At 36.6% G+C, this 16,138-nt stretch overlaps 2 protein-coding genes across 2 annotated transcripts; one reads left to right on the forward strand and one right to left on the reverse strand.

Annotated features, from left to right (window-relative positions):
• The first annotated feature begins 766 nt into the window (after positions 1 to 766).
• LOC132621551 (cullin-4-like) lies at positions 767 to 13,692 on the forward strand. The gene is made up of 17 exons (XM_060335871.1): positions 767 to 1,133; positions 3,247 to 3,362; positions 3,438 to 3,784; positions 5,569 to 5,749; positions 6,135 to 6,257; positions 6,857 to 7,138; positions 8,654 to 8,779; positions 8,907 to 9,008; positions 9,090 to 9,143; positions 9,617 to 9,723; positions 9,837 to 9,897; positions 9,996 to 10,127; positions 10,251 to 10,388; positions 11,034 to 11,114; positions 11,255 to 11,335; positions 11,757 to 11,837; positions 13,341 to 13,692. The coding sequence occupies exons 1-17, from the start codon at positions 899 to 901 to the stop codon at positions 13,452 to 13,454; spliced, it is 2,361 nt and encodes a 786-aa protein (XP_060191854.1). The 5' UTR covers positions 767 to 898; the 3' UTR covers positions 13,455 to 13,692.
• Positions 13,693 to 14,569: 877 nt separating this feature from the next.
• On the reverse strand, positions 14,570 to 15,286 carry LOC132623632 (uncharacterized). Its single transcript, XM_060338418.1, has one exon. The coding sequence runs from the start codon at positions 15,124 to 15,126 to the stop codon at positions 14,890 to 14,892; it is 237 nt and encodes a 78-aa protein (XP_060194401.1). The 5' UTR covers positions 15,127 to 15,286; the 3' UTR covers positions 14,570 to 14,889.
• Positions 15,287 to 16,138: the final 852 nt, after the last annotated feature.

The following is a 16,138-nucleotide window of genomic DNA, read 5'->3' on the forward strand; positions in this document are numbered from 1 at the left end:
GTTGAAGACCTATGTAGGTAAAGCATCAAGATCTTCTAATCTTCCCTTTTTTCTGGATGTTTTATTCTTGACGACAAGTGCATAAATAGCCACTTTGAGCACCAGTGTCTAAGAGAAGTAAAAAATTACAAAGTATTTAACTTATAGCCATTTCAAAATCAACTTCTGAGCCATAGTACTGAGTTGAAAATATTGAGTTTGAAGATTGAAACTTTAGACATATGGGTCTAAATTTCAGCTTGCCAAAAAAGTAACTTTTGTTCATATATTCTTTGAATTTTAATTTGAATGAATTTCAATTTCGCATATTCAAGTTTGGAGTTAGCATATCCCACATTTAAAGTTGGCACAGTCAAATGCCATTACTACACTTAGATTGCATAGATACACTTCAGTTGAAAAGAATAACGCATTTCAGCATTATCCCATCTCTAATTAAAGACTGTCCAGAACACTAAACTCTCGCTATGCATGATATTCGAAAGAGATGTGAATTACTTTCATTAAGAACTGGTAACCTTAATCATGTTTTAATTGCTAAATCCAGATAGATTAAAATCAACAATTTTCATATCCGTTCGAAGTAAATTTCGTACACAAGTTCATGAACGTAATCTCAAAGCAATATTATGGGATAATATCAACATTAGTTACAAATTAAATACTTTGCAAAAAATAAAAATAAAATGGGAATATATTAAATCAAATATAACACACGTTAAATGGGCTATCCTTTGCAAATCGTACCCTCTTCTCCCATAGAGAAGAACACAAGAAAAAGAAAAGAAAGAGGCCGATATATTATTTATTACTTTACTTTCAGCTTCAAGAAATCGGCTTCTTGAACAAATATTATAATGAGCTCTTAAAAATTTCACTGTTTTGTCTTCTCTTCTTTATGTCGCAACCTAACAAGCGATCTTCTTCCATCAATACAACGCCAATGAAGAAGGCTAAGCCTCAAGAGAACAACAACAACAGCAAATTCGGATCCTTGGACGACCCGTGTGTGTCAATGATGCAAGATTCGGGTGTTGGTGTTGGTGTTGGTGGGGTCACTTCTAATCTGTCTCGAAAGAAAGCTACCCTTCCTCAGCCTCCTAAGAAACCCCTCGTTATTAAGCTCAACAAAGGTTAGTTTCCTCACTTCTCACATTTGGGTTTTAAATAGATTTAAATTTGCATGCCCTAAGTTGAGTTTGTAGGTTTAGAATTGCAATTAATGGGGGATAAAATTGGGGGATTTGAACTGGAATTTGGAAATTTACCTTCACTGTATTGAAGAATTTGAGTTGCTCTGGTGTGCTAAATGTAGCATTTTGGGAGTGAGACATTTGAGTTGAAATGAACGGATAATTTTGATACTTTATATGACTCCATTGCTCAGCTCTATTTGCAATATTAGGGTTCTGATTGTGACTGGTCAGTGTGGAGTGGGATTTGTGGGCTAAAACTGGAAATTGACCCAATCAAATTGAAAATTTGAATCTTTTCCACCAGAATTGATGAGTGCTAGATTTCAACTGGAATTTGAAAGTTTCCCCTACTGTATTGAAGAATTTGAGTTGCTCCGGTGTGTGGGGTTTGTCTTCATTTTAAATGTAGTATTTTGGGAGTGAGACATTTGAGCTGAAACGAACGGACATCTGATTATTTTCTCTTTTATTTTTGATGTCTGGGGCAATTCAAAACTAATTTCAACAATTTCCCAGCAATTATAGTATTTATGATATGGTGACTCTTGATAGAAGGGTGTGGACGTCGAGTGTCAGGGTAGAGGGATAGTAGGTTGCCGTGCGGATTTCTTTTCCGTACCACGAGTATTAGTATCATTTTATGTTTTCCTATTCTTAGATCTCTAGTACAACCTGATTGTTTCTTTCACTTTGTTTATCTTATTATCTTGTTGTTGTTACTGCCTTTTCATCTCTTCTTGAGCCGAGGGTCTATCGGAAACAACCTCCTTCCCTTCACAAGGTAGGGGTAAGGTCTGCGTACACTCTACTCTTCCCAGACCCCAACTGGTGGGATTATGCTGGGTATGTTGTTGTATGATATGGTGACTATCTAAAAGTTACTATAAAAACTTCTCCACCCCTGTCAAGCTACTATAAAAACTTCTCCACCCCTATCAGTAAGCCTCTGCACATTAGTTGCCTTATCATATCGGGAAGAAATCAGATCTTTGTTTTAATGATAATCGAGAAATTCTCGAGGATCAGTGGCACATGTTTGATATCCGGAAGAAACCGGATCTTTGTGCCCCTGAAGTGTGTTTTCATTTTTTTACCATTCTAGTATCGATTTGAAATAAGTACATCTCAGTATCTGAAGACTTTGCTGGGTTGCCTAAAAGATACAGTCCCTTAGACGGCCAGTTATTTGTTGCATTTGGATATTGGGCTTGGGTAAAGTTATGTTTTGGCTACTTTATGATGGTTGGAGTCCTTAAAATGTTGAGAAAATTATTAAAGAGGGACCAGAGGTTTCAAAAAGAAAATTTGGAGCATAACTATATGTAGTTATAGAATGTGGAATATGCACGATATTGGAGAGTTGCATTACATGTTATGAACCATGAATTGAGACTTCTCATTCCTGTTGGTAATGTCCTAAAGTATGTTGCTATGACTCGTTTAAGGTAATAGCTCTGTAAAAAATACCAGAAGATTCAAATGTAAAAGCTCACGCGTCGGTAACATTGTGGAAATATACACCAGGGTGAGGTTTAGTGATCAATGAAGTGGATTGAGAACCATGAAGTCTCAGGTTCAAACCCCAGCGGAGGCAAAAACACTAGGCGATTTCTGCCCTTCTCCAAGTCTTCGCGGACAGAGTTACTTGGTACCTGTGTTGGTGGGAGGTAGCAGGTACCCCGTGGAAGTAGTCGAGATGCGCAAGCTAGTGTGGACACCACGATTATAAAAATAACATTGTGGAATTATAAGATCAGATAGACCATTGTATTCCATATGCTTGTTTCTATTGATGCAAAGTCTGGAAGTTTTATTGTTCCAAAGATTTGATGTGGTGCTAATTAAAAAAAGGAGAGAGAGGATAGATCTGCAGACAATTTTCTCCCTATATCACTTCATCTCCTTATCTAGAGGCTGGACCAAGAAATTGTAATTATACCACTCTTTGTGGCATAGAACTGCTATGGGGTAAATGTATAAAAAGTGAAATTAATGTATACAAAGCAATATCTCATGTATCCAACTTCTGGTCATTTTTTTCTCCTTGAAGGAAAACCTGCGCTTCCGACAAATTTTGAAGAAAATACATGGGCAACTCTGAAGTCAGCTATCAGTTCAATATTCTTAAAGCAGCCTGATCCTTGTGACTTGGAAAAGCTTTATCAGGTGCATTTTGTAACAGTATTTACCTTCTAGTACTGTAGCTTCTATCTGTTAATTTATTGACTTTTTTGTGCTTAGGCTGTCAATAACCTGTGTCTGCACAAGATGGGTGGAAGTTTATACCAACGGATTGAAGAAGAGTGTGAGACACACATAGTTGCAGCACTGCAGTCCTTAGTTGGCCAAAGTGAAGATCTTGTTGTTTTTCTATCACTTGTTGAGAGGTGCTGGCAGGACTTCTGTGATCAGATGTTGATGATCCGTAGTATAGCGCTGTATCTAGATAGAACGTATGTGAAACAAACCCCAAATGTGCATTCGTTGTGGGATATGGGCTTGCAGCTTTTTCGCAAACATCTTTGTCTAGCTTCAGAAGTAGAACACAAAACAGTCTTTGGGCTCCTTCAGATGATTGAGAGTGAAAGGTAACTTAAAACAGTTCTTGGTTGAATATTATGATTGCTATTTTTTCCTTGTCTCAATTTTACTGATACGAGTTTCAAATTTTGACAATTAAGCTTGTAAAGAAAGGAGTGAGTGAGTGACTTGAGTAGTCCCTCAAGCAATGTGTTTACAAGAATCTAAAAAATGGAAAACATATAATTACTACCCTATAAATCTTCCTAATAACAATTACATTGATTCTAAATCTTTCCATATTCAGAAGGCATACATTCCTGCCATATTTACAGACTTTCGACACTAATCCTCAAGTTGGACTGTACATGTTTTATGCTCTTAGCATGCTACAAATATGCTTAATTTTGGAGTCTCGGAATGATTTTGTAAGGATATCTGCTTACTGATCATTTGAGTTGACAAAACCTGTAATAATGCATCATGTCATTCTTCTGTCGAATGAAGTGGAAATTTACTTCTATACGCTTTATTCTTTCGTGGGAGATTGGATCTGAAGCAATGGTAGCACAGCTTGATTCTGACAGATCAATTTCATCGGTTCATCTCGTGCTCAGCTTAACTCTGAGAAGTAGCTTTAGCCATATAATCTCACATGTAGTTAAAAGCATTGCTAAGTATTCTGCCTCTTGTCTTGACGTGGCTACTACATCTTGCCTTTTGCTTTTCCAAGATATTAGATTTTCTTCAATTAAAACACTGTTTTGAAGTGGACTGTCTATTTGGAGAAGATCCTTCTAAATCTGCATCAGAATATGCCATAATGCTTGCATGTCCCCTATCCTCATGTAATAGAACTAGTGGAGATGAGTCTGTAGTATACCTTAGAATTCAAGTCGCTGCATTATAATGATTGCCACAGGAAGCTTGGAGAAATTGGCTAACCACATTGACTACAAACGAGATGTCGGGTGTGATTGTAAGATAATTGAGTTAACCAGCAAGCCTTTGCTATCTACCTAGGTCCTTCCAAAAACCTTCCCCGTCCTCAGACAAGCTTAACATTTTGTCTTAACATTTGGATTCATAGGTGTATCAATTTCTTCCCATATATCCAAGGCATACTTCCTTTCTGAAATAACAATCTCACTACTAGATTTTACCAATTCGATTCCTAGGAAGTATTTCAGCTTACCAAGTCATTTGTCTGCAAGTGCCTGACAAGATGCTGCTTAAGTTGGGTAATGTAATACCTATCATTACCTGTTATAACAATGTTGTTAACATAAACAAACCAGTATACGTTTTTTTTTTCCGTTATAAGAATGTTTTTAAAGCACAGAATGATTAGCTTCACTTCAAAATATGCCAAACAGTTGGACAAAAGTGGTAAATGGCCAATCCAGTCCCTCGGTGATTGAATAAGGCCATGGAATTATGGAAAGATCGACATAGTCAACATTTTAACCTGGATACCCCTGAGATAAAGATAAAGAGACATGCTGGCTACCTCCAAAAAGTTACAGAGATCCTAATAAGTGATCTACATCCTCTATACATTGTTGTTTACAAATTACACCAAGTAAATAAAGATGCAATACAATTCTATTTAACTTTTATTCCTATAAGAATATCTTATTAAGGGTAATATGAAAATGTAAATTTTAAGAGTTTTAAGATGTAAAGTGTACCAGGTTTGGAACAGACAATAAAGGAAAGAGTGCCAAACAAATTGGGACGGATGGAATACTTTTTATTATTGCAACATTTTTATGCTTAATTAGAAAAAAGAGGTCTTCCAGTTTCTTCCTTTTATTATTTTTCTTTGTTCATTCTGGTGTAATTCTTCCAGATTAGGTGAGGCAGTTGATAGAACTCTCCTTAACCATCTTTTGAAGATGTTCACTGCCTTAGGAATTTACGCAGAGAGCTTCGAGAAGCCATTTATTGAGCGCACTTCTGAGTTTTATGCTGCTGAAGGTGTCAAATACATGCAACAGTCAGATGTTCCAGATTACTTGAAGCATGTGGAGGTGTGCTTTCTCTGCTTCCTTGTAGCCTATCTTTTTGAACTATAAATGACATTTGACCTATTTTTTCTCCCTCATGTTAAGTATAATCCAATCATCCCAAAGAACTGAACTTACGGTTTTTATAGTCAAATGCATTTTCCTCTGACCATGTTTTTGTTCACGTGATTCTTCAACATTTTATTTGTATTTTGCAATCTTTGGTTAGTTTCTCAACTCTAATTTTTTTTTTTTAAAAAAGAGAATCTATTTGTGGAATCAAACTGTAGTTGGTCAATTTAACCTTCATAAACCAACCAGTTGCTATGATCAAGTACCAGACTGGTCTTCTTCTCTCCTTATCAAAAAAAATGATCAAGTACCTGACTGGTCTTTTCTCTCCTTGCAGGTAAGATTGCATGAAGAACATGAAAGGTGCTTACTCTACCTGGATGCAAGTACAAGTAAACCACTGATAGCAACTGCAGAGAGGCAACTTTTAGAACGTCATATTTCAGCAATACTTGATAAGGTATTTATGCTGAGGTAACTGTAGACAACTATAGAGTCAAGTAGGGGTGCGGACAAAGTATTCTTATGGGTGTCCTGTAAAGAAAATAATGGAAGTATAAGATGAGTTTCAATGATGCATCAGCTTCAAAGTGGACAATGTAGATAAAGTTCTTAGAAACATAAAAGGGGTGATGCTCATCATCATCCCTGTGGAAGGGTTTTAGAAGCGTGGCTATTTAGCAAGGGATTTAGAAGGAATAAAGGAGAAGCATGGCGTGACAAGTAGTTCCTTTAGCACTCGTGTGGAAAATATCGAGGGAAAGTAACAGGAGTGTCGTTGAAAGGATGGAAAACTCTTTTGACAAATTAGGTGGACATTCTATCTCGTTTTTGGGTGCAATCATGAGGTTTTAGATAGCATATATGATTGGCTGAGATAGAAGACACCCATTTTTGTTTAGATTCTTTACTTTGTGTATATCACTTGTATAGTAGGGAATTGTTCCACATATTAATGAAGTTTATTACTCTATAAGAAGAAACTTTTCTGTTTCCTGTGTAGTTATGGACTGCTGCTGCAATTGGTACGCTTTTCTTAATTGTGTTTCTCATCTCCAGGGTTTCATGATGCTGATGGATGGAAAGCGTATTGAGGATCTTCGAAGAATGTATTCGCTCTTCCCTAGGGTAGAGGCGCTTGAGTCATTGAAGCAAACTCTTAGCTCGTACATCCGAAAAGCTGGGCAAAGCATTGTGCATGACGACGAAAAAGATATGGTATCTAGCCTGTTGGAATTTAAGGTATCCGTTGATACTATATGGGAAGAAAGCTTCTCTAAAAATGAAGCATTCGGCAACACTATCAAGGATGCATTTGAACATCTCATAAATCTCCGTGAGGTACAGTTGTTCAGTTATTAACCTATCTTGATATGTGACTTTCCAACCACTAGCTATCCTTCATATTTCTGTATTCATGATTATCTCAAGTACTCTGTAATTAGCACTGTTGATGTCACTTAGGGAGCTGCTGTCTAAAGGAATTTAAATACTCCTGTTATTTGAAGTGAATGATTAATTGTATTGATACCCCAACCAAAACAACTGAACAGCATATTTAACTGATCCATTCCAGATGTAATGACTTGGGTGTTTGCTCAATTTTATTGACCTCTGTGGAATACCTGTAAATACATCCTAATGTCTAAGATTTTGGCACTATCTTTTTAAAATAAAAATAAAAAATAAAGAACTAAAGAAAGAAGGAAAAAATTAGGCACAATGTTGTATAACCTCACTGTAATGAGACCTTATTTACCCTTTCTTTCCCTTCTGTTTTCTTGTTTCTGCAGTTGGCCGCGGTAGTATGGGAATGGGGAGAATATAGATCTAGTGCATTATTTATGAGAATGCTTTATCTAATGTGAAAAGAGTTGCTAGTAACACTGGGCTTTCCTTTCTCGCAGCTCTTTTCATGTTTTAAATGAAGTACACGTGCTATTGACGCTGTGTGTTCCTTTTCCTCATCTCTTTTCATGTGGTAAATGAATTACACTGATCATGCCCAAGGGGTTCTAGAATAGAGTTCTTGTGTAATATACCTACTAGAAATAGGCTCAAAGAAACCAAAGTTGTCAATGGTTTTAAGGAAAAAGCAAAGTCTTCCTCTTTATTCATCTCTGTGCAAACCAATCAATCCATGCAAATAGGTGCACTGTTCCAGTTCCTGCGCTGCTGTGTGTGACCTGGTGTTCCAGGCATATCTTAATATGTCATTGGCAGATTCTCATGCTGCTGTAACATATGGCATAAAACTTGAAATAGATGAACCTGCATCTTACAAATTATCTAGAGTTCTTGCTTCAGCCTATAGAACATGTCTGCCATTCTAAGGTGATTCTTTACTTCTTTCTGTCAGTCCCTGACCCCTCGCTCGTAATCATCAGAATAGGATAATTGTGGTCACAATGATCCTGCATTAAGACTCGTCGATGAACGTATCATCATGGAAACTTTTTCCCGTTGGATAGATCATCTTAATTTAGGCCACATTGTTAAAGTCATGCTCGCGTTATCCTAGTCCAGTTAGTTGGTTGTTCAACTTGCTTGCATCTGCTCATTGAAATTTATTTTGTGAGATGAGATCTGCAATATTGGATTGTGGTAAATAGTAAGTATGGTAGTTGCTCTGGTCTACTTTAATAGATCTGCCATTCTGGGTAGATTGTAGCCTTGTCATACTTCTTCCCTCCCTTGTAAATATTGTCTTCCTGGACCTTTTCTTTACTTTGTGGCCTGGGGGCAGATTACTAACGGTGATTATTATTTATTATACAAAATACATTCTGGTACACCAGGGTGCAGTATTTACTCAATTAATTCGCAAAATTCATTGGATTATTTTGCCATTTATAGAATCGGCCTGCCGAGCTGATTGCTAAATTTCTGGACGAGAAGCTTCGTGCTGGAAATAAGGGTACTTCGGAAGAGGAATTGGAGGGTACACTTGATAAAGTCTTGGTCCTGTTCAGGTTTATACAGGTATGATGAAAAGAGAACTTGAGGAATCTGTAGCCGGATCAGCCTGTTTATGTTGCACGTGATTTGATACTTCCTGTATATCGTGCATGTGACATATTTCTTAGTGTATGTTTTCCTCTTTGGGTAGGGTAAGGATGTATTTGAGGCATTCTACAAGAAAGATTTAGCAAAGAGATTATTGTTGGGAAAGAGCGCTTCAATCGATGCAGAGAAGTCCATGATCTCTAAGGTCACGTCTCTTATGTGTAACTTCTGCTTTTTCTTACTTCATTTATCTTGCTGTATACTGAGTCTTTTCGTTATGGTACAGTTGAAGACTGAATGTGGTAGTCAATTCACTAACAAATTGGAAGGAATGTTCAAGGTATGAAGGATATTAAATATATGCATCTCCCGTCATTTTTTTTGAAGTTGAAATACTAGTTGACCAGGTGAAATAATTTTGTTTCGCGGTTCCCCGTTCTGCCAAAAAGTGGTTTTCATTGAACATCAGATAAAAGTCCATCTATCTTGTTCTGAACTGACAGATCTCTACTAAAATTTGAACATCGCATCTTGGATTTAAATACCTTAGGTTCAGAATAACCTTTGCTCCACATGTACTTTATTCTAGCACTTCTGTGTACTATAACTGAGAGGTTTAGACTTGTTACCGCACAGTTACCAGAATAAACGTATCCTAGAGTCTCTAACTGATTTTATTATACCCATTCTAGAGGTCTAAAGTGTCCTTTGATATTGGAGAATAAATTTGCTATTTTTCTAGCTTTCATGTGGAATCACTGCCAGGTTTTAATCATTGATTTTGTTATTTTAATCTTCGAAACCATTATCCAGGATATTGAATTGTCAAAAGAGATAAATGAATCCTTTAAGCAATCTTCTCAAGCCAGGAAAAAACTGCCAACAGGAATTGAGATGAGTGTTCATGTATTAACCACAGGGCAAGTTGCTTATCCTGCTAAACGTTCCATTACTTTTCAAGCTTGGACTTTTCTCTTTCTTCATTTTGCATTTTGATTGAAATTAAAGCTCATTGATACTGGTCGCTATGCAGGTACTGGCCAACATATCCGCCCATGGATGTCCGGCTCCCCCATGAACTTAATGTCTATCAGGTTTTGCACAAATTTACTTACCATTTAGGTCCTCTTTTGCGCCTTTAGTATGTTTGTGTGAACTACACGTGTCCTTATTACTTTGATCTGTACTGCAGGATATTTTCAAGGAATTCTACTTGAGCAAATACAACGGTAGGCGGTTGATGTGGCAAAATTCTTTGGGGCACTGTGTTGTAAAAGCAGAGTTTCCCAAAGGTAAAAAGGAGCTGGCAGTGTCTCTGTTTCAGGTTTGTTACTCTTTCATTGGATGTATCAGAAATACTTATCCGTTCTTCTAGCTAACCCTATCACCTATGCAACAGATGTCTAAATCATTTGCTGGTTTTTTGCCCATCTCTTCTTTTCTGCAGACTGTTGTTTTAATGCTTTTCAATGATGCGGAAAAGCTTAGCTTTCAAGATATGAGGGAAGCAACTCGAATTGAGGATAAAGAGCTCAGGAGAACTTTACAGTCTCTTGCATGTGGTAAAGTTCGTGTTCTCCAGAAGGTGGGTGGTCACTACTAGGTGGAGATTCTTACCTACTTCATGACCCCCAAATTGATAAGACGTATTTAGTTTTAAAAGGCCGATTTCCCAGCTTTTGAAGACTGATTTGGACTTAGATTGATTTTTGCATTTGAGACAAAACTAAGTCACTCCATCCCAATAACATGGTTTGGACTGCGAGATTCAAACAGTCTAATATTTGACTTGATTTCGACATTGATCCAATTTAAACAACAAAATTTGTTGCATTCAGAAAGTTTATGGGAAGTACTATAAACTGATATTTGTAGGAGGTAGCAGGTAACTGGTGGAATTAGTCGAGGTACCCGCAAGCCGGCACAGACATCACCGTCATAAACAAAAAAAGAAAGAAAGAAAAGAAGCTATATGCAAATAAGTTGTGTGACTCCTCAAATAGTAATTGTGTCATGAATTAGGACATACCGAATAGAAACTACATAAAGGGTGTTGCAATAGAAAAAGCAGCAACATATTTTGAGTGCTTCGTATTAGAAAATTTTGTTGATTTTCGAGAAGAATAAATTAATCAACCATTCTGCAATATTTGAGAATATATTAACTCTTATAATGAATATCATTCTGGTTTCAACCTTACACTGCTGAAAAAAACAAGTTATTTTACAGATTCCAAAAGGAAGAGATGTGGAAGATGACGATACCTTTGTGTTCAATGATCAATTTACTACTCCACTCTATCGGATAAAGGTACTTTTTGGTACTTCGAGAATATTAATCTTCTGTTTCTCAGAAAGAGAAGGAAAATGTGAGGTTGTTTCAAATGATTCTGAAATGTTTCGTAAGTAAAGATTTGACATATAAATGCTAATCATTATCCATGTGTACAGGTAAATGCCATTCAGATGAAGGAAACAGTTGAGGAGAACACAAGCACCACAGAAAGAGTATTCCAGGACCGGCAATACCAGGTTTCCTTTCCTATTTCCTCCCCTCTCTACCCTTGTATGTTGGGTTGAATTTGCAAAAGGAGAATCATCTAAAGGCAATGAACTTTTTGCATCATTTTTACCTGATAAATTTTTTGTCTTCTCTTAATTGGAGTGCTTCACAACTTTGTGTAATAACTAATTTTGCTAGGTTGTTGATTGCTACCTTTGCTTCTTTTTTTCCTGCTCTAACTTCATGTTGGTAGTCAACATTTCTGTTTCCTATAAGGCCATAGATAGTCAGGAAAAAAAGTTAGGTTCCTTGACATGGCTTGGGCTAAAAACACTCGAGGAAACGATATTTTCTATTAGCATATAGGCTCTTCATATCAAGGGAAAACTTCGGACATATCGTTCTTCTTTGCTATTGACATAATCGAGTCTTCTGTCTTCACTTTGGCAGGTTGATGCTGCTATAGTTAGGATAATGAAGACCAGAAAAGTGCTGAGTCATACCCTTTTGATAACTGAACTCTTTCAGCAGGTAAAGTCACTTCTTACCTTAATGTATCACAGATAATTTCTGAATCGTGTTTTGGGAAATGGATCTGGTGCACGCTCTGAAGATGCATGAACTCAACACAAGAGCCCTTTTAATTAAAACTTAATCAGTTGTCCCTATGGGTGTCTTGCCTTCAATCCTAACAGGATTGCATTTAATACCCCGTACAAATAGATCTGTCTCAAGTTCCTTACTGAAGTGACAAACTTAACAATAAAGCTTTCAATGAATTTAAGTACAATCAAAATTATTTAGTGTTACTGAGGCTATACCTCTATCATGTTCGAAAAAGCTTGTTATGGTTTTTGAAGGCAAATAATTTATCAACAAAAATAGTAATATGACGTTGAGGTAGAAATGAACAGGAAATATCAATAACAACAGCAACAACAACATACCCAGTATATTCAGACAAATGGGGTCTGGGGAGGGTGGGGACGTGGGGTGTACGCAGACCTTACCCCTACCTTTGTGCGGTACAGAGGCGGTTTCCGATAGACCCCCAGCTCAAGAAAATCGTTTTTCAGAAAATGGTTGAAAAATGAACAGGAAATATCATTAAAATTATTAGGCTGGGAGTACCTTCTCAAAAAAAAATAAAAAATTATTAGGCCGGGAGTGTACTTTGAACTTCTATTTAGGCTGGTAGATCCTACACCATGAATAGGTCACTGCTCTTTGATTTGCAAAGTGGTAAATAATGTTGTTGCATTAGAGTAGACAAAATATGACAAATTTCTTGAAAATGTATAAAGCTTATACTGAGAGGAGAAACAAAGAAACCAACAGTTGATTGTCTTGCTGAAGTTTTGATTGCTTTTCTCTATCAGGATGTCTTATTAATCCTCCATTTTGTTTCTTCTGTTATGAATGTTGAAACCATAAAGTCTGGATCCAATTGATTGTAGCTGGCTTTTGTATACCAGTGCTAAAGATTGGACAGAGAGAAGATAATAAAATGGTTGTCAATTGGCCTCAGTGGTTGATGATAATGCGAAATCCTAGAGCGATTGATTAAGATAGGCATTCCAATTCATGTACACTTAAATAGCAATACTACAACTATGAATGTCATATGCACCGGTTGAGGCTCTGCTAGTTTATATATTCCAAGTTTGTGACTTCTGTAACTGAACAAATCTTGTGGAAAACTGCAATTGTTGCCACATTCTGGTATCGAAATATTGGTAGCTGTGGAGAATATATTCTTAATTATTTAAATTTAAGTGTATTTTGGCTCCTCAGCAATGCTTTAGAAACAAGCTACTCAGATGCAATTACTATAATATGGTAGACACACAGACATAGTTTGGTTAGTTATGAAAACTTTTTTTAAGCATTCTGATCAATCAGAAGTTTAAGTAAATGATGCTTTGACATTCAAAGTGTAATTCTATGTACCATTTACTTACCTTTTCTCAAAAAAGTTCAATTCAGTGTACCATTTTTTTTAAGCCCTAACTCTGTTACATATTGGTGATGCAGCTTAAGTTCCCTGTAAAACCAGCTGACTTGAAGAAAAGGATTGAAAGCCTCATTGAAAGGGAGTATCTGGAACGAGACAAGAACAATCCTCAAGTTTACAACTATCTTGCCTAGAATGTCCATTCTCAGATTCAACTGTAAAGCTTGCGTTTATTTCATACAAATATCTACTCCTTTGAAGCACATGAACAAGTGCCTTTTTTATTTTATTATTCTAACTTCACCTCAAGTAAAAATGAATGTCTTATCAATAGAATCTTCAAAAAGAATGTGCATATTTGGGTTTGCGTTGCTGACGAAATTATGCTACGCATGCTCCTATCAGCAAGTAATGGAACTTTTTCTGATTCTACATTTTCTTATTATCTAGGTATTATGCCTGATGTATGCAAGTTAACTTACCTATAATCTCACCACCTATGGGCTCTGTTTTTTTTGATAAAATATACGTTACAAGCTCTCAGGGTTATAGTTCAATTGGTAGAGCAACTCGTTTACACGGGCACCAATGTTTTTCAAAGGAGTTCCTCATACAATTAGAAAAATTGATCTTGTTGAGAGATCGATTTTTTACTTTGGGAACCATAGCCTACAAAGGGTTTGGTCCAATTTGGACACCCATTTAGGAGGTGTCAAATAGACCCCATTATTGATTTAACATCTTGATAAGGTGAATACCCAATCTATTCTATGCTAGGCGTGTTTCCCTGATTTTACCACTAATCTGGACACGCTTGACCTTGTCTGTATCAGCAGTTTAAGTTTATGTGCAGAATGCCACACAAATATTTAAAGAATCTAAAGAGTTTAGTATAATGTATCATAGGAGCTGACATGGATCTTTCACATGTTTAACAGCTAAAGAATGGCAGTTCTTCATTTTCAGGGGTGACATTCTAACATCAAGAGCACAATGAAACAACAATACAGAAATATTTACCTATATATTCAAAATTATGATTGATCCCAATAAGAATGTAGGCAGAACGGCAGATATCTCATTGGAGATATTATCATCTCTCTCCAAATTTGAGAACCAACTCCTATGGAACTTATGTCATTATTGTGCTTTTACAGAGCTTATAATCGTTACAGCCTTTCCTTAAAGTTATCCTTTTTAGCAAAATAACTATCTTGCACAAAGCTAAAAAATCCCAAAACATTACATTTCCTATAATACGTGTCTGAAGAAACAAGCTACTACAAAGCTAAAGCACCCAGCAAGAAAATAGCAAATCGGCCATCATTGGTCATTCTCTTTTAGTTACAGCCGAGCTCAAAATCTTAAAAGCTAAAAGATCACAAAATTTTACATCTGAAGAAACAGACACCTTCAAAGCTAAAAGCAGAATTTCTCAACAAACTGCGTTATCTTCCTCTTTAATTATCATTATACAAAAACGCGAACCAAAGAAACAATCTATCTCATGGACAGAAATCCAAAACATATTAAAAAGCACGAAAGTACCAATCTTCCCCCCTCAGAAGCGAATAAAACAAGTAAATTAAACAAACAGAAAGCTAAAATTTGGAAGAAAATAGGAAATGATCAGACAATTTTGACGGCAGTAGAAGAAGCAGAACCGGACTCGGTCTCTTCAGTTGGGTTTGCATTTAAAGGGGCACGGATACTGTCTTGATCATCATCAGGGTCATAGTCAGGATTGAGATTCTGATCAATGGCTTCTCGACCCTTTTCAAGACAAGGCTTGCAAGCCATCTCTATTGTTATCCAACCAAGAATTACACCTGCTATTGCTATCACTGCTGTTGTTAATGCCCCCATTTCCCCCCCTCTCTCTCAGATTTGAGGAATTGACCAGTAAGAACTGCAACTCACGCTAAGTATTTTATACCCTCCAGATCCAAAATTGGGTCTTTTTTGTAAGTGGCTTAGCACTAGGAGAAATAAATGTTAATCAGTCCAGCAGAACACCCGGCTGTCCCATTTTATTGTGTCAAACTTTATATTTTTCTTGGTCTCAAAAGAATTATGTGTCCCTATCTTTAAAAATAATTCAGCTATAAACTTTTAATTTTATTTTTAGTGAGATGACTTGCAGTAAGCCTGTCAACTGGGGCGGTTGAATCCGTTGTAATCAGTGATCCGAACAGGCTAAATTGGTCCCGGATCCAGATTCCCGATTCCCAATTAATGGGTATCCGTTTGAGACGGGCCAATTAGGGGTTGGCAAAATTGGAATCGTTGGACCGGTCAACCTATTAACTGGCTGAATATTTTTTTTTCTTTTTAATTCGGCCTGTCACTAGCCATTACTGGGCCGTTGCCCAACGAACCAATTTGCAGAAATGGCCGTTGGCAACGGCCAAAATATGATTTTTTGGTCCCCCCACCGTCTCCCAACCCCCCCCCCCCCCCAAATTTTTTATTTTTAACACTTTAAACCCTCCCCACTCCTATATAAACCCCTCTCCATTTTATTTTCATCTACACCAATTCTCTCTACGCTCTCTCAATTTATAACTACTTTGCAACAACTAGCCACTTTAAAATTACAATTTCTCTCAATTATACACTATAAAGTTTCCTTCAAGTTTCAATTTTATATTTTGCAATTATATAAACAAAGTGTTGATGGAGTTGGAGATTTTGCAATAATCCGAAGTAGCTTCAAAGCTTTGGTGGATTTGCAATTCTAGCCGCCTTCAATTCAATGTTTGCATTATCGAAATTTATTCTGGCAATTTTGTACCTTCGTTACAACTCTATCTTTAATTTCTGCAATTTAATTTTCGCAATTTAATTCTTGCAATTTAATTTTCGCAATTTAATTTCT

Source organism: Lycium barbarum, chromosome 12 (genome assembly GCF_019175385.1).
Source record: "Lycium barbarum isolate Lr01 chromosome 12, ASM1917538v2, whole genome shotgun sequence".
NCBI lineage: Eukaryota > Viridiplantae > Streptophyta > Magnoliopsida > Solanales > Solanaceae > Lycium > Lycium barbarum.

Excerpts from the sequence above, each read along its gene's own strand:
- LOC132621551 (XM_060335871.1), top strand. The coding sequence starts at position 899 with ATGTCGCAACCTAACAAGCGATCTTCTTCCATCAATACAACGCCAATG. Across the intron at positions 3,785-5,568 it reads CAGATGATTGAGAGTGAAAG|ATTAGGTGAGGCAGTTGATA; the intron begins GTAACTTAAAAC and ends TAATTCTTCCAG. Across the intron at positions 10,389-11,033 it reads AAGTTCGTGTTCTCCAGAAG|ATTCCAAAAGGAAGAGATGT; the intron begins GTGGGTGGTCAC and ends GTTATTTTACAG.
- LOC132623632 (XM_060338418.1), bottom strand. The coding sequence starts at position 15,126 with ATGGGGGCATTAACAACAGCAGTGATAGCAATAGCAGGTGTAATTCTT.